Source organism: Erigeron canadensis, chromosome 1 (assembly GCF_010389155.1).
Source record: "Erigeron canadensis isolate Cc75 chromosome 1, C_canadensis_v1, whole genome shotgun sequence".
Taxonomy (NCBI): Eukaryota; Viridiplantae; Streptophyta; class Magnoliopsida; order Asterales; family Asteraceae; genus Erigeron; species Erigeron canadensis.
Window position 1 is genome coordinate 49475472 of NC_057761.1, and position 22044 is coordinate 49497515.

Sequence of the window (22044 nt, forward strand, 5' to 3'; positions counted from 1 at the left end):
CAAAAATTAGAAAAAAAGTAGTTTCTCTTAAATACTAAGCTGTTATGTGGAAAAAAAACCCGCAAAGAAGCAAAACTTTGTACCATTTTTAGGAGAAAGTATTTCATAGAATTAAGATATAATTACTAACTCGTTGTTGGAAATCAAAGTAAAAATCTTGGATTTTTCGATTTCTATGTAGTTAGTTTTTTCCCCCCGTTTTTTCCTTGAACTTCATTTGTGTGATGTCTTTTTTTCTAAAGGTCACTCATGAGCCATGAAGCTTATTTGCCTATTTGTTTTCTTGGGCATATTTGTTACCCTTATATAGTAATAATAACATATGATATAAAAGTCTAAAATCTAAAACATTAAACCCAAAATATAAAAATAAAGGCCTTTGTATTTTGGAGTCTTAGGCCCATGCCTAATCTATATATATAATAGAGCCGGTTCTGATAGTACACAACCATTTAATATATTTTAATGAATATTTTATAAGATAGTTACATTATTTAATACACAATACTTCTGTACATTTTAATAAAATGAATATGACTATTTCCAAAAATTAAATATATGGCGGCAAGGGTATGGGGTGTAGGGGTCGATTTTTTCGTTAATTACCTTCTCGAAATACTACATCATGAGTCCACATTGGTGTACTTGGAACGTTTCATCATTTGCTTATAAATACGGACAATATTTGTTCTCTGATTGCCAAGGGAACTAAGTTACGCGTGTAAACTATTATGTCACATAAAGATAGCACATTTTAGTTTTAGGCAAGTATCTCAATAGAAAAACTTTTTTTTTTCAAAGGCAACAGAAAATTTAATACATCAAAGTTTCATATGTTGCTAAAGATTACAATTATAAGGTAAGAATGGATTTTTATATAATGTCAACTTAAATACGTTTTAATTTCTTTGTATGTAGGACAAATCTTTACACATGCACATCTCACACTTATTAACGGTTTGTTAAGGAGACTAGAATGTACCAACAATTTGTTGCTTGATGAGTTATACTCTGCTTAGCTAAAGACACTTTGATTATTGTTGATTAACGTGATTTAATTATGCTTAATAATGTTGCAGGTATGGATCTTGCTTTAATAGACTACAACGGCCTATGCTTACATAATAATAAGGTATTATACTTAACTTTTTCAAGACTTTACCTAATGCAATTAATTACTTTTTGTAATTATGGTTTCAATTACGTTATACATGCATGTGTGTGTTATCATGTACTGTTAAAAGCAATTTGCTAATTTAAACCATAAATACATGAATCTATGTATCAAAAAGTTGTTTAATCAATTAATTAATGTGTTGCTCATAACTTTTTAATTAGCAGTTTACCCACATCACAGTGAACAAGATTTTCAAAAACTCAAATACAAGATTAATCCAGAAGCCAGGTTCATTGACCACTACTACCGCAAACCGGTCTAGCAAGGTTCGATGTGAGAGTACCTTGCCCCGCCAATTGGCCGAAGCCAGTAGTAGCTGGGAGAAATTGCATCACGATAATGAGAAAACATGGCGATCGTTGGAGGGTGTGGTTCGTTGTTCGGCTAATTATGTTCCTTTATCACCCATTAGCTTCTTGGAACGAGCAGCCGATGTTTATAAGGACAGGACATCCATTATCTACGGCTCCATCAAGTACACATGGCAACAAACACATCTTCGTTGTGTTAAGCTTGCATCTGCTCTTAACCGCCTCGGAGTTTCTCGTGGCGATGTTGTAAGTATTTTTACTTATATATATATATATACAAGGTTGGTTACCCGCGCGATGTGCGGATATTAAATTTATTTTTTAAAAGTTTTAATATTGACATTGAAATCAATAATATATATAATGTTCAACATTTAAATACCAAAAAAAAAAAAAACCTTAGTTGAACATATTTAGAAAATCTAATGGTGTTGTGCTACTTGGATAGTGAAAATTAGTTTAAATGAGATTGACTGTATCTTGTGGTTACATATTTGCTCTAAATATCGTATTTGATCAGAAATAATTGTAATTACAACCCATGTTTTTATTAAAACAATTGCTACCCATGAAAGAAATGAACCCGCATAACCCGTAACTTCAATTAATCAAATTGTGATATCATTATCTAGTTATAAATATTAAAGTTCCTATAATGAAACGATTTTGATAATATACGATTTGATTAAATAAATCCAAAATCAAAAAAGTTAGATAAAGAATATTGCCTTTACAGAGAAAAAAATATATAGAGAAAATTTAAACTCATATTTAAGTTTATACGATTTTAGTTTTCTTTTTTGCATATGGGATTTGTTTCTTAAATATAAGGGATTTGGTTTCTTAAGTTTGTATATAAATATCTTTTTTATTTAACATTTAATGGATAAATATTGTCAAAAAAATGTGATAATGACACATAGGATAAAAACCTATGTGGCAAATTTTAAAAATAACTTTATATTGAGGAGGGCTTTAAAAGGTTAGAATTCCTATTGTTTTAATAAATATATAGATATATATATATACCAGGTCCTTTACCCGCACAATGTGCGACTGTTTATATATATAGCTGAATTAAGTTATTTAAAGGTTTATGGTGTATACCTCAACAATTATTAATAAGTTGTTTTTCTACTTTATATACTTTGGTAAAATTCTAAAGTTTAAGTGGTGACATTATTTATTTATGCGTTTGAGTTGTAGTTCTTGATGATAAGTTATCAGTTTTAAGCAAGTTCTTCACAATGTTAAAACCTTTTAGATAAGGCCATCATGTCACTATAATATTTGTTACTTTAAAGCATATATATTAAGCTTTAATAAATCAACTGATATTATATTGTGGTTGTGATTTTTTTAACTAAATATAGTAGTGCTTGTGTTTAGGTTAAAAATTTGATGTTATGGATATGTATTTACTAAAAGATGAGTCCATGCTAAAATCAATATATAGAAGTTGTGTACAGGTGACTCGGGGGATTCGATATTTAGTTAGAAAAAAGATGTTGCATGCCTCATACATCAATTTGAATTTTAGCAATGGCATGTATAGTACTTATTTTATCCCCTGTAGTTAAAATATTTAGTTTCTTTTAATTTTTGGTTGCTTCGGGTGTTTGAAGAAGGAATAGAGATTTCTATTCTTTCTTCAAACAAAGTGCTACCATTTATAAAAGATTTTATGATGTAAATGGCTTCTTAAATATTATATTTTTTATACGGGATTTGAAAATGTATATTTATAATTTGATTGGATTATATATAATTTTTTTTTCATACGTATATAATTGATTTTGATAAATATGGGAGGATTTTTATTTTTATTTTATTTGGTATATATGTTAAAAAGATATGGAGATGCCACATAGGATTTATCTTATGTGATCCTATGTATCAATATTTAAGAATAACTTTAAAGTAAGGAAGATGGTTCAAAAAGCTCAGATAACTATTGTTTTAATATATATATATATATGATTATTTTTTTTCCACTTGTTTTCATAAATAATTGTTAGGGTGTGTTTGGTTGGGGTATTAACAGCTGAGATCGAAATGATTATGGTGACCATTAATTAATTAATTATAGAACTATTACCTATGGATGTAATTAAATATAATGTCTATGTTATGTAAAGATCTTGTAAAATGTCTATATATGTCATGTGATGAACTTATAAATCCCGATTATTAGATGTACTTGACTAATATTCAAAAACTTAAACGTGACAGATTATATGATTACCACAAATACCCAGTTACATCAAATAACCAGGATTTAAAAGTTAATTACATTACATTGACATTTTACGAGATTTTTACATAACATAGACATTTTGTAATAATTAGTTACATCCATAGGGTATAATCTCATTAATTAATTACATACACTATTACCTACCCCACTGCTCACTAATTAAATTAGAGATAATACAGAAATAATCTAACTTTTTTTTTTTTTAATGTTAGCCACTAACCAATACCAAAAAGTTCTTTTAAGATGGACCAAATAAAAAAAAAAAAGTAAAAACAATAAAATTCTAAAACATACATTATTAATAACAATAATAGTTATACAGTATTTCTATACTCCCTTATAAAGAGTATCGAATCTCTTAATTCAACACTTTTTTTCTTCCCAAAATACCCCTACTTAAACATAATACCCTTATATACCCTCCTTTCCTCATTCACTCTAATCATTAAACACTCTCATCGACTTTCTATCACCCTCTGTCGTCGCCCTCCTCCACCGCATCCCTCGCTCTCCACTACTGCCTCCATTTTGTATTGTCATCACATTGTAGCCGCTGTAACGCGCGGAAATTATGCTCGTAATAACAAATAAACATCGGATCATTGATGAACTCATCGAATTAAGATAGGTCAAAAGATAAAAAAGGGAAGTGCTATTTTTACAAGAGAATTTAGCAATCTACAATAAATATATAAATTTTTATGCACAGAATATAACTATATGATGCATATATTGTTGTAGATTACTACTTAAATGTGTTAGAGAAATATAATCATAAAAAAATCTCATACAAAGTACATATATGATATATGATATGTAAAGAATCCAAAGTCTATAATGGGCCACTGATATGACTGCATCAGTGCTTTCAAAATATAGTACTTTCAAGATGGGCCAAAAGATATATTGCTATATGTTCAAAATATAACTTTCAAAGTACACAAACTTATTAAGTTTTCTGAATTTAACTTTATTGTTTACTATATATGTACTATGTATAGGTGGCAACGCTAGCACCAAATGTCCCGGCAATGTTAGAACTTCAATTCGCGGTTCCCATGTCGGGGGCCATAATTTGTGCCCTCAACACACGTCTGGACCCAAATATGATTTCCACCCTTCTCAAACACTCCGAAGCAAAAATCCTATTTGTCGACTACAAATTATTGGAAATGGCTCAAGAAGCTGTCACTCTTGTTAAGGAAACACACTCTAAACCTCCTCTTCTTGTCATAATATCTGAACACGATTCTACATGCGAATACGAGAGTCTCGTGGAAAGTGGTGAGACCAATTTCTCGATAATTCGATCTAACGACGAATGTGAGTCCATAAGTCTAAATTATACATCCGGGACAACATCAAGGCCAAAAGGGGTTGTTTTTAGCCATCGAGCTACATATTTGAGTGCCTTAGCCTCGGTGGCCATGCATGCTATGCAAGAGACGCCTACGTATCTTTGGACGCTGCCTATGTTTCATTGCAACGGATGGTGCTTCTCGTGGGGCGTCGCCATTGTTGGTACTAAAATTTTTTATATTTTATATATACTCTATACACTATAGTAAATAAAGATATCTAACTAGCTATACACGCTTCATAAACATATATACCATCGTTTTCCTAAATTTTTATCATATCTTAAATGGAAAAATCTATAAAAAATAAAAATTTTACACAAATTTCCTATTAAAGGAAACCTATTTAGTTTTCGTCTATTTAAAGAATCTCATTTTTAAAAATTCCGTAATAAAGGGAACGCCGTTAGTTTTTAACGCCAATCTTCCGTTAAGTGCCACGTTATCAAAATTGCTTACGTGACCTTTGACTTTGACTGAAAATACATATATATTTGTTTTTATACACAAAAACACATTCAAATTGTGAAATTTTTGCTCAAAATTTCCTTTTATACACAAAAACACATATATATGTATTTTAAAAACACAAAAAACACATTCATAATATACTTTCATACACAAAAATATATATATATGTATTTTAAAAACACAAAAACACATTCGTAATATACTTTCATACACAAAAATACATATGTATGTATTTTCAGTCAAAAGCCACATAAGCAATTTTGATGACGTGACACTTTAATGGAAAGCTGGTGTTAAAACTAACGACGTTCCTTTTATTACGAAATTTTTAGAACTGAAATCCTTTAAATAGACGAAAACTAAATAGGTTTTTTTTAATAGGAAATCTGTGTGAAAAAGTTACTTTTATATGGTTTTTAACCCTATCTTGAATTATACATTAACAACTTACTATAATATTGATCAGGTGGAACTAGCTATACACGCTTCATAAACATATATACCATCGTTTTTCTAAATTTTTATCATATCTTAAATGGAAAAATCTATAAAAAGGTAAAATTTTCAAACAAATTTCCTATTAAAGGAAACCTATTTAGTTTTCGTCTATTTTAAGAATTTCATTTTTAAAAATTCCGTAATAAAGGGAATGCTGTTAGTTTTTAACGCCAATCTTTCGTTAAGTGCCACGTTACCACTGTCACGTTATCAAAATTGCTTACGTGACCTTTGACTTTGACTGAAAATACATATATATTTGTTTTTAAACACATTCAAATTGTGAAATTTTCGCTCAAAATTTCCTTTCATACACAAAAACATATATATATATATATATATATGTATTTTAAAAAGCACAAAAAACACATTCATAATATACTTTCATACACAAAAATACATATGTATGTATTTTAAAAATACAAAAACACATTCGTAATATACTTTTATACACAAAAATACATACATATGTATATTCAGTCAAAGTCAAAGGCCACAAACAATTTTGATGACTTGACAATGGTGATGTGACACTTTAATGGAGAGCTGGTGTTAAAACTAACGACGTTCCTTTTATTACGAAAGTTTTAGAATTGAGATCCTTTAAATAGACGAAAACTAAATAGGTTTCCTTTAATAGGAAAATCATTGTAAAAAAGTTACTTTTATATGGTTTTTAACCCTATCTTGAATTATACATTAATAACAAATTACTATAATATTGATCAGGTGGAACTAACATTTGCTTACGACGTTGTGATCCCAAGGAAATATTCGACAACATAGTACTTCATAATGTCACACATATGGACGGGGCTCCAACTGTGTTGAACATGATCGTGAATTCTCCGCTCAACCACCGAAAACCGCTTCCACACAAGGTCAAGATCTTGACAGCCGGTGCACCTCCACCCCCGACGATTCTTTCAAAGATAGAGGAGTTAGGATTCCATGTTTCTCATGGTTACGGTCTCACTGAAACAACCGGTTTAGCAACTTCATGTTTGTGGAAACCCGAGTGGGATCGTTTGTCCCGTGAAGAACAAATGAAGATTAAATCACGACAAGGAGTGAAAAACTTTGCGATGCAAGAAGTTGATGTAAAAGATTCAATCACAATGGAGAGCGTAAAATGCGATGGGAAGTCGATGGGAGAGGTTATGTTTAGGGGTAATACGGTCATGAGTGGATACTATAAGGATTTGAAAGCTACCGAAGAGGCTTTCGTTGGAGGTTGGTTTAGAAGTGGTGATCTTGCGGTCAGGCATCCAGACGGGTATATAGAAGTGAAGGACCGGTGTAAAGACATTGTAATATCTGGTGGAGAGAATATATGCACGATTGAGGTTGAAACTGTGATTTATAGTCATCCGGCTGTTCTAGAGGTTGCTGTGGTAGCACGACCCGATGATCATTGGGGTCAAACTCCTTGTGCATTTGTGAAGTTGAAAGATGGTTTTCGTGTTGAGGGTCAAGAAATTATTCAGCATTGTCGAGATAGAATGCCACATTATATGGCGCCTCGTACTGTTGTTTTTGACGATTTGCCAAGAAACTCGACTGGCAAGTTACAAAAGTTTGTGTTGAGGGAGAAGGCGAAACTCATGGGAAGTTTGAGTCATCAGAAAGTTTAATAAATTGTGCAAGTATTTCAATCTGTATGCAATTGGATTTGGCTATGTATGTTACTAGACAGATGGTAATCATTAGTTGCAATTCTAGTTGTGCAAGTATTTTCTGCAAGTTAATTGTATTTCTATCTGTAAATACATGAATATATTTCAGATTGATTGGTTCTAGCTATCAAATACCGAAACAAACCAGCAACTCATAAAAGTTTAAAAATAAATTACAGTTGATGAAAAATGAGCAACTTCCGAGCATTAAAACACTTGTTTTGAATTCGACGGGGTGCTTAATTAAAAGCTATACAAGTTACATTAGTGAAAATTAGTAGTTGCCTGATAAGTCAATCCTAAGTTCCAGTTAGCCGGTGCGACATTGTTAGCTACAATGGTCTGTTTGGTTGTGTAGGAGATTATCTTGAAAGAGAGGGCTTGACCTTTAAGAGTCGCAAAGGCTTGGTACGAGGCTCCCCAGTTGTGGCTCATGCTGATCCATGCAGTCTTGGTCCCTTTGACCCACATTTGGCTAATATCACCAGCACCACCAACATTCATCACATACACCAATAGCCAGTATCCATTTCCTTGAAACGAGAACCTGATCCCACCCTTCCTAACACAAGGCACCCTAAAACGATAACATCTGTTAGAAACATAATATAAACTTGCATATATACTGTGTAAGAGTATAAATAGATATCTACCTACGATACATGACTGGGACAATGCCAGCCTTCCATTGTGCGATTTGCATGAAAGCGGGCTTAGCCATGTCAAAATGGGTTCGTGGGGGGTTGCACCATCCACCGTTGTTTGAGTCCTCAGACCAGTTGGGCGGGCAAAGGTTTGTAGCTGTTATTGTTGCTATACCTTTGGAACACCATGGAGATTGGACACACCGAATCTGATAACATTGCCCACAAGCGTATCCATTGCTAAAGATGGTAGAGCTCAATGCTGCCGTATCTGTTCCATACCCGTTAGTGACCAGGTTTCCGTATCCACAAGCACCACCTATACAAAATTTCTAAAAAAGTGAGTCAAGCATTTAGCATTAATTAAGTCCCATTATAAACTAGCTACTCGTATCAAGTAACATGACATAGATAAAACAGGGCCATGCATAATAAGTACTGAATCGATATTGTATGTATATTTGTATATATATATTTGAGCAAATAGAGATGATCATATATGCAATTTGTACCCATGGTTGAAGCAGCTGACTCGTCTCCATAAAATGTGGCATGTGCTAGGGTCCATGGGCTCGGCCTATAAACTGCCGGTGCATTATATGCAGCTGCGGTTACAGAACCCAAACGAGAGAAGATCATTGCCATGCTTATAACGAAAACACAAAGTTCCGATAAAGGATCATGAAGTTTAGCCATTGAGTTGGCGGTCGAACTAAGAAAGTGTGTGTAAAATTGCTGTACGTGGTATATCCATTTTGATATAAGACACATTTATAGGAGAATAGTTAACTAAAAACACTGGTGTTGTGACCCTCACGAAGAGTCTTCAAAATTGTCTACTTTATCTTCGTGAGAAAATGTCAAATGTGAGAATTGTACCATGCAGTCAATAATTTGGAACGTGCAGGCAGGTTTTTTGTTATTAAATTATTAACATTATCCCCAACCGACTTTGTCTTTTACAATAGTTTATAAGCTGTCGTGTTTTTTTTTTCTATAATGTTTAACATGTCTAAATTTAGGATTAATATGTCGTATCCAAATTGTGTATACATATGAACATACTGTTACATACATGGTCTATCGTTGCAGATTGTACACATGTAGACACATATGACATATGCCTAATTAATGAAAAACAAAAGATATATATGTTCTTTCATGTGTAATAAGCACCTAGAAACATTTACAGTTGCATACCCATATGGCCATATGCATCTCGTCTTGAACACTTTGATCTAAGTCACAGAGTGTCATGCATTCATGACATCCTTCTTATAAGATTGCAATACTTGACTTCATACATCATTGGATATAAGTTTATAATGTTCATTCTCATGCCTAATATACTTAGCGCTGGTGATAAAATTAGAACTTTAGACCAAATCAATAGCTATGATACATTGGTTATTTAAGATGCTATTATAAATATTTAGAAAACAGTTTTATGAGGCACCTCTTTTCAAGTCAAGCTTCATTCATTCTGCTAGCATTATCAAGCGGGAACTTTGATCAAACATTGTGCAGTTTTGCAGCTGGAAAAACAATTACGAGTACATAACAACGGCGATTACTGCAATAAGAAAACTTTTCATGCAGCAAATTTACAGCGAGATCGATTAGTAATGTAACAAACTAATAATTAAGTCAAAAACTTACTTTGCGCATTTTACACTGTTGGTGGTACCCCCACTGGAAATTGACAGTATAGTTCCAAAGAATGAGTTGTTCTCTGTACCACAATTTGGGCAAATCCCCTGAAGTGGTGAGCATTTTATTAGTTGATCAATATGGTAACTTAATTCACTAGCTCATATTCTTCCCTTGAATAACTAAATAAGTTACAGTCCACTTCCATCATAGATTGAACTCTAAAATAAGTTATAAATATAAGTGGGCTTATTCGAACTTGAGCTCTAACATAAGTAATCAAGATAATAAAACTTCAAACAACTAAACGAGCATGGAGCTCGAGTTTAACAGAACATATTTGAGTTCAAGTTTGAGCACAAGTCTGAAAATTTACCAAATTTGAGTAAAGAAGTTATTTCCATAGCACGCCTAATTATCTGAGCTAAAGTTCACAAAAAATAAATCCTACCTTCAATATCAAAAAGTCTTTCACTAAGAGACTGGTAAATAAGAAGGATAACCACAGTATTAAGGGCAGATCAGCGAACCAGGTGAAGATGAAACTAAATGGTTTTGGAAGCTGATCAACATGAATGATATATACCCTATCAGAACCAAAGCAATAGATAAACATATGAAATCATCGCACTAAAATAACAATGTACAAAAGCAGAAACTCAAAAGAGAATGTATAAGCAACTACAAACATTTTACCTCCAAAAGGTGCAAGATCACCACTGCTAGAATTTCACAACAGAAGGTTTCCTTCACAGAAAGTCAAACCATGATCAACGAAAAAATTTCCTTTTTTTTTTTAAATTTCTTTTCTTTTTCTTTTTTTCTTTTTTTTTTTTTGGGGGGGGGGGGGGGGGGGGGGGGGTCGCTGATGTTTTGGTAATGCCACACCGCCGATGGAACATATCATCTTCGAAAGCAGTGTGGGTTATGATGACTCGTCCATATGGGTCTTATTAATCTCTGCACTTTTTGCTTGCATAGGCTATGGAACATAAACCAACCGGATCAAGTGATTGGAGCTAGAGGAGTAAATGAGCCGAGTTGATCTGATACAGTGCCAGGCTCAAGCTCGACTCGACTCAAACCGAGTCACTTTCGAATAAGTTACGAGTCGATTTTGGGTAGCTCACGAACTGTATTGTATCGTTACACCCTTGGGGACATTGCGTCTGGTGACAGAGGTCAAGGGTTTGATCCTCATGCCCGGAAGGCCGGAGGTCCTTTCCTACCTTGGGTAGAACCTGGAAACAACCTTTCTACCTTATGTAGGCGTAAGGTTGTCTACATCTCAACCTCCTCCATACAACGTCGAAGACGGCATTGAGACCCTTAACCCGTGGAAGACAACATTGGGTGTTACTTTGTATGCTATGGAACATATCACCTGTGTTTCTGCTAAATCTAAGGCAAATATAGACTTTATGATCCAGCTGGTAGCCTTTGGGTCCACTAACATCATTTCCTTACCAAGAATTCGTTGGGGACTCTATGGTGGATCAATTTGGAATTAAGGTCATACACTCACACTCACGAGTTCAAATATAAGGACATTGCAATTTGTCCTTGGGTTAGATCTAACTCCATAAAATAGAATGCTACATATCCAATGATAGATGAACATTGCCTATGGTTGGTTCACATGGTGTCCAAAGGGCATATGGGCCGATCTAAACCTTTTGGAATCTGAAATAAGACTTTATGATTCTGAATTTATAATAAAGTAATTCAAATCCATAGTAATATCTCAAAGCAACAAGTTAATGGATTTAAGGCCTGGAATGCCAATTTTCTTTTCAGTTTGACACAGTTGCACCATGTAAATTTTTATTGACGTATCCACATTAAAATTTTCTACAATGTATGGCACTTTTAACCAGAATCTGACTAAATTTCCGGCAACCTTCGGATTTTGGGCAACAATCCTCCACTTTTCTCCAACAAACTTTTTTTCAACGTTTTTTTGACCATTTCACGCCTTTTTTTAGTTCAAACTTACGTGATAACCGTAATGATCCTTTTTATCATCTATATAACCCTTCTCCGCCGTTCTCTTTCACCATTTTTCGATAGAAATCATCAATTTTGAAGCTTAAAGATGGTAAAAGAGATAATTAAAATATAGATGAAAGAAAAGAGTAAATTTGATTATAGCATTGGTTTGTACCATTTTTTTTTTCCCGAAAAGGGTGTAAAAATGGTGTTAAAACATGTAAAAAAAAAACAAAGAGAGTTGCGGAGAATTTCACTGGAATCCGGTTAAAAGTTACATCTTGAAAGTTTAATGTATATATATAGGTCAATAAAAAGAATTGGGCTTTTTAGGACTTAAACCCTAAGTTATAATTAGTTAATTAATAAAGTAGCAATAAACTCGGATTAATTAACCTGGTTGATCAGTGGAGGCCTTGGGAGATATAATTAAGACTCTGCATCGACTCGAAATGTGTCTGCCAATCAGTTGGAGAAGGCCATAGCCATTGTTGAGAGTTGGTTATGGTTATGCAATTCAAAACATGAATCTTCTTCATGTTGTTTTGCAGATTATTTACTTTATTACTGATAAGATGGTGAATAAAATGTGTGGAATGAGCGCAGTTACATTTTATGAAACTAGTATTTGGGCGGGCCTAGTCTCTTTCTGGCCCTTTTCTCTCTTCTTTCATATTTAGAAAAAAACTACTAATAACTACTCGTATTATAGTACTCGTACTTAATATGAAATTTTAGACTCTAATTATTATTATTGTAGTGTTGTCGTACCAAAGAAATTTGAAGTAGAAATTGCATCCCTATATATTCCTGATCAATTAAACGTATTTGATGGAGACAGGGCTCCGGACTGAGTGCTTTGCAGATTTCCATACCAAATCCCCTTCTGCAAATTTAATCTTTGGATTAGGTCTCTCTGCAGCGAATGCCACTAGGTATGACAACTTTTGGTTAACCGCCGAGAAGGTGAGCGTAGAAGGTGACACCATAACAGCCATGCCCAGTGCTGTAGTAATGCTGACGTCGTACGATGAATTAGCATCCCCAACATTGGTCAAGGTCCTCGTGTATGTTTTTGTTTCGTTACTCTTTAATGCAATGGCAAATGAAGGATAGTTGAGTTGTGCTTCGGTTATGACTGATATATTTGAGCAAGAGACTTCCTTGTGAACTATGGCCTTGACGTGTGCATCTGAGTATCCCAATCCACACAAATAAGGTATGTAATCATCAGGTTGGATGTCATAAACAAGCCCAGGATCAGCAGCTTTAGACGGGTTAACATGGCCAGCACCGACTGCAAAAAGGCTGGCAGGATGCTCTCGTTCGTCCTCAATTGGTTTATTGTTGAGGTTGACCAAATCAGCGGTGGTCATGATTGCAGACTTGATTGCAGCAGGCGACCAATCGGGATGTGCACTTTTCAACAATGCTGCAATCCCAGTTAGATGAGGGCAAGACATGGAAGTACCAGAAACTACATTAAATGGGGCAGACGTTGTTGTGTTATCAATGGACACGGGCCATGCCGCAAGAATGCTCACTCCAGGCCCAATAATGTCAGGTTTTAAGATTCCGGGACTTTCTTGGCTAGGCCCTCTCGAAGAGAAAGAGGTCACTTGAGGAGCTGATTTATCTCCAATGAAAGTTCCATGGAATAAAATGGTAGCAACGGGTGATGGAGTCGAATTCAAGTATGCCATAATTGTGAGTCCATCTTTGTAATCAACATATGACACAGGAAGTACATGAGTATCGGCTATTGTACTAGCGCCATCTATCTTTTCGTTTGTGATAATCATAGCAGCTCCACCGGCATCTTTTACCACCTGCCCTTTCGCAACCCTTCCAATACCACCACCTCTGAGGCAAAGTACTACCTTGCCTTTCACATCGGTGGTGTTGAATGAATCTGGAAAACAATACTTGGCATTCTCGTCGCCACTCATTCCTGGATAAACGAAGGGTAAAAGATCTCCTTGGAAATCTTTAGGTTGGAAAACCGATTGTCCATCTAGTAAAGCCCCATTCCCGAGTTTTACTGTTGCCTTTACCTGTCTATCAACTGTACTTGCACCTACTGTGAGAATCCATGGAGCCTCATTGGATAACGAAGCACTAAAAGGCCCAGAGTTTCCTGCTGAGCAGCTTACAAAAATCCCTTTTTGTATCGCAGCAAAGGCACCTAAAGCGATTGAATCACTATAAAAAGGAAACGATACTCCACCAATCGAGAGAGAAAGCATGTCTACACCTTCTTCAATAGCTGCATCCATAGCAGCTAACAGATCACTCTCGGCACAACCAGAATCATCACACACTTTATACATTGCCAAGTGTGCAAGTGGAGCCATCCCGACTGCAGTACCATTGTCATTTCCTAACGCGGTAGCTCCTTCAACAAAGTTTCCAGCCGCAGTACTTGAGGTGTGCGTCCCATGACCCTCTTCATCAAGCGGGGAGCCAGTACTACCGCTAATAAAGTTCCTAACACCAATCAATTTGTTATTACAACCTGAGACTTCACATTTGCCTTTCCATTTAGCCGGTGGAGGGTCCACACCTGTATCATTAAAAGAAGGATGAGTAGGAGTTATCCCCGTGTCAAGAACCCCAATAATGATCCCCTTCCCGTAGTTTGACCCTCTCCAAAAGCCTAAATTCTGGTGCAACCCCAAGAAGTTAGGAGTATGAGTTGTATGTAAAGACAACACACGTTGAGGCCGAGCTGATATGACCCCTTCTTTATTTTCCATTTCCTTCACTTGCTCAACACTAAGTTTTGCTGCAAATCCCTTAAGTACATTTCGGTATGAATAAACCATCTGTGGTTTCTCATCCAAGTCTGTAACGGTAGTGGGCAAAAATGTGCTGTACCAGGTTTCAAGATCGTCAGTTTGAACAAAGGTCTGGTCACTGGGAGAGCTCACTTGGACAATGTATGTCTCGGTTTCTACAGAGACCACAGACGAGAAGTTGATAATGGTAGTGAAAGTTAGAGTTAACACAATCATTGTCCATGCTGGAACCTGATCACATCTTATGTTCTTCATGATTGTGGATGAAATTGAAGATATTGGTTAGTTTCATTTCCATATTCTATCTATATAAATACTGGATTTTCTATGCCAGAAAAATAGCTAAGATACAAAAACTTGAGGGGAAAACATAGTATTATCCGTTGAAGTAACATCTTTAAACAAGAATAGGGATCACTATTTATATTATAAACGTACTTAAGTGGCATCGAAGAATACTTAAACAAGTTAGATGCCTAAAAAGTGCACATATATAGAATATGTTTCTAATTACAATAATGATAACCAAAGATTTCGTAACTTATAAGAACATATTACTCAACTCAATTTTTTCGCTTAAGTGGCATCGAAAAATACTTAAAAAATCCTAATCACATCACAAAATATTAGCAAATACAATCCTTAATTTAGTTCAATAGAACAAAAAAAAAAAAGGTAAAAAACTTAAACTTCACCAATCACCGCATAACTTGTTCGGGGAAACATCAAGCAATCATACATATTTTTTAAATCTAATATGATGCCAATCTTGTGTTTAGTCGAAATCTCTGGGTCCCCTAGAGCAATTATGTCCCGCCTGACCTGTGTCCATTCAACAGTTTTCCTCGCCGGTCTCTCCACCGTTCTATATATCCGGTCCAAGGTGTACCAAAACATGCCATCTATAAACCGATCATTGTTGGGCATTTCCATCTGCTGCTTAATTCTTTCCTCAACTTCCAGAAGTAATAGTCTTGTTTTTCATAAAGCTAATGTTCTACTAGCACTACTGAAGTGCTTATTGAATACTAGCCATCCAAGTGACATAAGCAACACACCAACAGAGGGATAGTTTGCTCGTAAAGCAGCAATGAGAGCATTGTCTTTTGTCTCATCAATCTGGCGGCAGTAGTGATCAAAAAAGTCAGGCTTTATCGTCTCGATTTCATCGTGTAGGTCCTTTATTGCAAGAAAATCTGAACGGGTAGGAGTCCCCATGTTGAGTTGCTTAACGTAACCACGCACTGCCATTCCAAACCTTTCCTGGATAGATCCATCTTCTTGACAACTTTGACCCGTCTGCTTACAGAAACCCAACAGCAACCTGTTTAGCGAATCAGAAGTTGATTTGTCCACCAAATCACAATTACTTGATTGCCCCATTTGTTTGACTTCCATCACTTGCTTATTCATATTGACGGTTTCTGAGAGCATCCATGCCGAAACCCCAATGGCCCCAACAGCATAAGGTACCCATTGCCGAGTTGAAGTTACTGGTTTAGCGTGTTTGGTGACCACCAAGGATATAAACCTATCCACCTGCTTTAAGTTCCGATATATAATACCGGTAGCTTGTCTCTTTTAATAAAAAGGCCATGGAGCTTGATCGTCGTACATCAATAATGAAGAATAAGAGTAATTAGTGGATGATAGTGCAGCACGCTCAAATCTTAGGAGTGAGGAATTTATGTCCACCAAAAACGAAGCCACGGAATTCTCATAATGTGTAAAAATAGACTGCCCCGAACCCAATTCGTGAACCGCCCCATAAACATCTGATAGGAGAACAGCCAAACTGCGTCTCAAAGCAGATAAATCGTGCAACCTCATACACGGAACTTCACAATTTGTTAGTTCATAATTATTAAAAGTGACCACACTATTATCACCATAAGCAAATAATAGAGACTCTGCCTCCGATACAGAGCCCTGTTGTTTAGCTATATCTAACCAGAACATCAAGAGTTCCTGGACGGCGTCCAGGTTCAAGATTGTTTGGTTCCGTACATCAGATACAACGGCAAGCACATAGTCTTCCCTGATTAAGTTAGCAGATTCAGGGAGAGGGAAACAATTACGATTAGGTTTTCTTGGCTTAAAAGTCGAGCAAAGAGGATTTTTAAGAGAACAAGGCAAGAGATTAATAAGCCGTCGTATATAATTTGAGAAAACAGATAATGGGTTTGGGTTGGCCACCGCCTGTTTATCCATGGATGATGACGATTTCTCCATCCTGCTAGACAAAGAGATACTCGTATTAATTAGCAGGGAATTAAACAAAACCAATTTTCTTGGGGTTTCGTTGTTAGTTGTTTGCGAAACAAAAATAAATTTGTTTTTGAGTTTTTTTTTTTTCTTTTTATCCAAGTCAGGCAAGAGTCGGTCAAATATATTGTTTTACGAAAAAAGATGGTAAGTCATGATAGTATACTGTATTAAGAATGTAACTCATTAAGAATATCTTCACAAATTCTGTTTTTTTCCTTTGTTTATATGTATACAATAATAGATTAATAATAATATTATCAGTATCAAGAATGTAAAACTCATGAGACCACAAATTAGAATCTAAAACATTCTTTATGATTATATATCTTAGTAACATTATTGCACTTGGAGACATTGAGGTACGTACATAAGCAAGTTTGAAGTGCAATACATACTAGAGCAAATGTTGCCACGTAACAACGATTGGCGAAACCACATTATGCTTCCCATCAGTCCAAGTCAATTTACCCAACCGTGTCTCCATACTTCCCCATGAGCCATTTTTTATCTTATCTGATGCTATTTTAACCGTATAGCTTTGTTTTTCTCCAATTGCAGTAAAACGCATTGTTTCTGGCTCGATGGTTATATTGACTCCTTTCGGGCTTGTTACGATTGCCTTGTAGGTTGATGTACCATCATCAACATGAGTCACAGTTCTTGTGATTGCTACCTCTGACTCTGATAATCCTCTTGGTTCACCATATGCTATTGATATCGAGGGATAATTAATGTTCCATGGCTTATTATGCTTCTTATTACACTTGAATGGTTTGGGGGAAAACCGTTTGAATGCTTGGGTTGAGTAGTTCATTGCACATAGAAAGTGCAGGTAATCGTCCACTGTGATATCATATACTAATCCTGGATCAACGGCTTTCGCAGGGTCTACATGACCTGCACCTGTGCTCCACACGGTGGATTCATTGTATGTCTGGTCATCTAGTAACGGCTTCCCTTCTGTGTCTGTCATATAGGCCGTGGTCATCATTGCTGATCTAATCATGGCTGGAGACCAATCCGGGTGAGCCCCTTTCAGTAAGGCAGCAAAACCAGACACATGAGGGCATGACATGGAAGTGCCAGATAATATATTAAATCTTGTCCGTCGAGAGTCAGATGATGTTTCACTAGGTGGCACATCGTCAGGCCATGCGGCTAAGATGTCCACACCTGGTGCTATTATGTCAGGCTTGAGTACATAAAACGAGTCAGCACTCGGTCCCCTTGATGAGAAAGATGCAACCACTGGTGCAGGCTTCACCCCGGTTTGAGTTCCACGGATAATCAATTTAGCCACAGGATTTTTTGAAGAATTCAAATAACTATTAAGTTTTTTACCTGCTGATTCCGTTATCAACATGCCAGGAATGGTATATGAGTCCGATACAAGTCCTTCGCCTTGTGGTGCCACGTTGGATACTATTACACCTATGCCACCAGCGTTCTTGACCACTTCACCTTTCTTGACTCTTGCATTACCACCTCGGTCACAAATCACAATCTTCCCTTTTACTAGTTCATTATCGAGTGATTCAGGCATGCAAGTGGCAGATTTAGAATTCGTGATCTGACCTTGTGATGCATTCCTTCCATGAATGAGAGGAAAGGATTTGGTTGCTGGATTAGTTTTCCACTCTCCGCTTGCAACCGATGCCCCGGTTATTACCGTCCCATCTTCTAATATTAAATCCGCAGGAAACCTCCTGTCGATTGTGCTTGCACCAACTGTTGTGATCCATGGAGCTCCATTTGTCACTGACATCATATCAGGACCCCCATTACCTGCTGAAGCCGAAACAAACACACCTTTACTCATTGCACCGAAAGATCCTATGGCTATAGGATCTAGGTTATAAGGCCTAGTGGTAGTGCCACCAACCGAAATCGAGATGACATGGACACCATCTTCAACCGCTTTATCTATTCCAGCTAGTATGTCAGACTCCCTACATTCTTCTCCCCAACATATCTTATACATCGCAAGTCTAGCTTTTGGTGCCACCCCAGCAGCGGTTCCTTTAGCAAACCCGAACAATGATGCATTGGGAACGGTTCTTCCAGCTGCAGTCGAAGCTGTGTGGGTGCCATGGCCATCAGTGTCTCTTGCAGATTTAACAAGATTCGAGCCATTATTAGTTATGTCAATACTTGCTTCATACCCGGCAGTAAAATACCTCGCCCCAATTAATTTCTTGTTGCAGAGATCTTTTGTAAACTTTTCACCTTCCATGCACTCTCCTTTCCAATCCGAAGGGATTGGACCAAGATCTTGATCATGGAAGCTTGGTGATTCAGGGGCGATGCCAGTGTCCAAAATGCCAATAATGACATTAGACCCATAGTCAGACTCTTTCAAGATTTGATTACTTTCGTTATCAACCAACCCCAAAAACTCAACTGACCGAGTTGTATGAAGCCGACGAATTTCATCAGGTAAAACAGCCACGACACCTGGTTGTGCTTCAAGTTCTTGAGCTTCTTGAGGAGTCAATCTGGCTGAAAAACCATGGAAAACGGTTTTATAAACATGAAGGAACTCTTGATTCGACTTTTCATCACCTTGTAGACTCTTTACTTTTTCTAAATTCGACTTTCTTGAATTTAAATTCCCAAGAGTTGCACTATACCAGTGTTCTACATCAGTGAAAACAGATGGTTTCAAGTGATTTTGGATCTTGACAATAAAAGTTTTAGTATCATCAATTTGCACCGAATTTGCAACTAAAAAACAGAGAATTGTGAAAATTAATAGCCAAAACCGACCCATTGTGATATAGTAAGATGGTTGAATATTAATTATTGAAGTTATGTATGTCCATTTATTATGAAAGTATCATCATTTAAAGCATGAAGTAAGTTTAGAAACACATACAACATGTGAAGGTAGTCAACAAATTTGATGCCAGAAGGCAATGTTGTCTTTCTATTTTTAGTATGAATATGAGATAAGATGCTATACACACTTATGTTGTCACTTTGTCAAAAATGAGTTAACCATGACCGATGCTTTTGCTCAGATTAGTAGAAAAGGTCCAAAATTTGCCGCAAAAGTGATGAAAGATGATTCAAGGTATGCATGGAATTCTTGTTTCCTTTTCATACATTCTTTGGGTATATATATGTTTTTGGGTGTTTTTTCTTTTCTTTTATTATTGATGAGTCGGGCCGAGATTTTGGTTACTCGCGTTATTTGAACTTAACTAGCACCTGAGATGTTACTTATCAAACCATTCTCTAGCACCCTAAAATGTTACTTATATCGAGATTCACACTTTAGATCATCATATCTCTTATCTCTTGAGAATATATCAGGATACTACCATGTTCACAAACCAATTCATGTTTCTCTTAGACCCAGATGAAATTCACACTCGAAAAAATATATATAGATATATCATGTGGTTAACGTGTATCCCGGGCATACTTGATTACGCCCCTGACACTACTTACATGTGGGTTCTTTAATTATTGTATTATTATTAATTTAAAATCTTTCAAATCTTTTTGAACGAAAAATTAAATTCAGTAGCATGCTTCTTCATAAACCTAATTTCTATTTTAGAGAAAACTCATGCTAGGTACTTATATGTGTCTCCATTCCTGTAAACATTTTATTTATACTAGGATTTAAACTAAAACCTTTCGATCTTATCCTCTACCATATACCAATCCTTTGTAGCTAAAACAGCTGGTTATGATTACTATTAATTATTAGGTTGTGTATCACAATCCTAGGTGGGAAAGGATTGTAGTTGAAACGGTGCTAACTTTAGTTCCATATTTGGAGACCGTTTGGACGATGTATTCATTGCAAGCACAAAATTTTAAGTCAGAAGTCGGCATACTCTAATTTCAAAAACTTTGACGTCTATTGTTATGGTAACTTAAGATTGATTCTTCACTTTTGGGTAAGTTAGAGCTAGAAGAAACATGCATGATGCATGTATATTCTAACTTCTAACTTTAGGAATATTTATGTATTCATTTCTTATTTTATTCATGATGTACCAGGTTATCTAATTATCTATACTATTTATTAAAAAAAATACCCCCATGTTGAAAGTTACATGGGGGAAAATGTCTAAAATACTCTTCCATGTAATATTTTCATCTACCACCCTTAAGATATGTAATATTTTTACTTAGCACTAAAATATTTTTACTTACACTACCCCTTAACATTAATGATTACGTTATACTATCAATTCTTTATTTTTTAAAATATCTCCATTAATAATCTACATCAATCGACGTCTCATCTACCACAAATAGTCCCATCTACCACCACATCGTCGCCGCCACGATTACCGCCGCATTGTGCGGGTAACGTGCTAGTATTATTAAAAGAAACCCTACGATAACAAAATCCAGTAGTAAATTTTTTTTTTTTGGGTTTAGTTACTAAATGATCAATGTACTTTTACTCATTTACATGGTTGTCCATTGAACTAAATTATTAATATATATCACCCATATACTTTTTTAAATTTTACATGGTTCACCAATCGGTGACTTGTTAACAAGTTAAATGCTTTTTCTATTTAATTATATTAAAAAAATATCATCATCACCATGATCATCTACATCATCTCCAGATTTCTCTCATCTCATCCTTTTTCTTCAACCTGCAGAAGAACTAAAGAACACAAACCCAAAAATCTTTTTCTTCAACCACTAGTTAATTCCAAACTAAATACAACAACAATGATTGTTCGATCTTCTCCCATTTGATAACTTGAAAATAACAAATACGACAGGACACCAAGTTGTAAACAAATACTATCATTTTCTAACCAATATATCTTTTTGACACATTCAACAATTATAGTCAAAAAGATAATATGAAAAGTCAGTCAATAACAAAATGTTTCTCAAAAAGTGATACTTTATTTTTCAGCTTATCACAAAGTTCAGTCAATTGAGTGATGAACTACCAGATCCTAT

At 35.5% G+C, this 22044-nt stretch overlaps 4 protein-coding genes across 4 annotated transcripts; 1 reads left to right on the forward strand and 3 right to left on the reverse strand.

The window, feature by feature from the left end:
* Positions 1-769: 769 nt before the first annotated feature.
* On the forward strand, positions 770-7830 carry LOC122585356 (butanoate--CoA ligase AAE1-like). Its single transcript, XM_043757484.1, has 5 exons — positions 770-859; positions 1080-1132; positions 1342-1734; positions 4747-5266; positions 6802-7830. The coding sequence occupies exons 2-5, from the start codon at positions 1082-1084 to the stop codon at positions 7704-7706; spliced, it is 1869 nt and encodes a 622-aa protein (XP_043613419.1). The 5' UTR covers positions 770-859; positions 1080-1081; the 3' UTR covers positions 7707-7830.
* A 182-nt stretch (positions 7831-8012) lies between these two features.
* LOC122585386 (expansin-A7-like) lies at positions 8013-9031 on the reverse strand. Its single transcript, XM_043757520.1, has 3 exons — positions 8905-9031; positions 8402-8711; positions 8013-8325 (listed from the first exon to the last, which is right to left on the reverse strand). Exons 1-3 carry the CDS (start codon positions 9029-9031, stop codon positions 8013-8015), a joined length of 750 nt encoding a protein of 249 aa, XP_043613455.1.
* Positions 9032-12849: 3818 nt separating this feature from the next.
* On the reverse strand, positions 12850-14928 carry LOC122597561 (subtilisin-like protease). Its single transcript, XM_043770140.1, has one exon. It carries the CDS (start codon positions 14854-14856, stop codon positions 12850-12852), a length of 2007 nt encoding a protein of 668 aa, XP_043626075.1. The 5' UTR covers positions 14857-14928.
* A 2388-nt stretch (positions 14929-17316) lies between these two features.
* LOC122586138 (subtilisin-like protease SBT1.5) lies at positions 17317-19867 on the reverse strand. Its single transcript, XM_043758244.1, has one exon. It carries the CDS (start codon positions 19865-19867, stop codon positions 17492-17494), a length of 2376 nt encoding a protein of 791 aa, XP_043614179.1. The 3' UTR covers positions 17317-17491.
* Between the last annotated feature and the right edge of the window lie 2177 nt (positions 19868-22044).

Bases quoted from the DNA above. Each gene is read 5' to 3' on its own strand.
- LOC122585356 (XM_043757484.1), top strand. From the start codon at position 1,082: ATGGATCTTGCTTTAATAGACTACAACGGCCTATGCTTACATAATAAT. The intron at 1,133-1,341 runs GTATTATACTTA...TTTAATTAGCAG, and splicing joins TATGCTTACATAATAATAAG to TTTACCCACATCACAGTGAA. The intron at 5,267-6,801 runs GTACTAAAATTT...AATATTGATCAG, and splicing joins GTGGGGCGTCGCCATTGTTG to GTGGAACTAACATTTGCTTA.
- LOC122585386 (XM_043757520.1), bottom strand. From the start codon at position 9,031: ATGATCTTCTCTCGTTTGGGTTCTGTAACCGCAGCTGCATATAATGCA. The intron at 8,712-8,904 runs GTACAAATTGCA...AATTTTGTATAG, and splicing joins GTCAGCTGCTTCAACCATGG to GTGGTGCTTGTGGATACGGA. The intron at 8,326-8,401 runs GTAGATATCTAT...TTATCGTTTTAG, and splicing joins GTCCCAGTCATGTATCGTAG to GGTGCCTTGTGTTAGGAAGG.
- LOC122597561 (XM_043770140.1), bottom strand. From the start codon at position 14,856: ATGGTTTATTCATACCGAAATGTACTTAAGGGATTTGCAGCAAAACTT.
- LOC122586138 (XM_043758244.1), bottom strand. From the start codon at position 19,867: ATGGGTCGGTTTTGGCTATTAATTTTCACAATTCTCTGTTTTTTAGTT.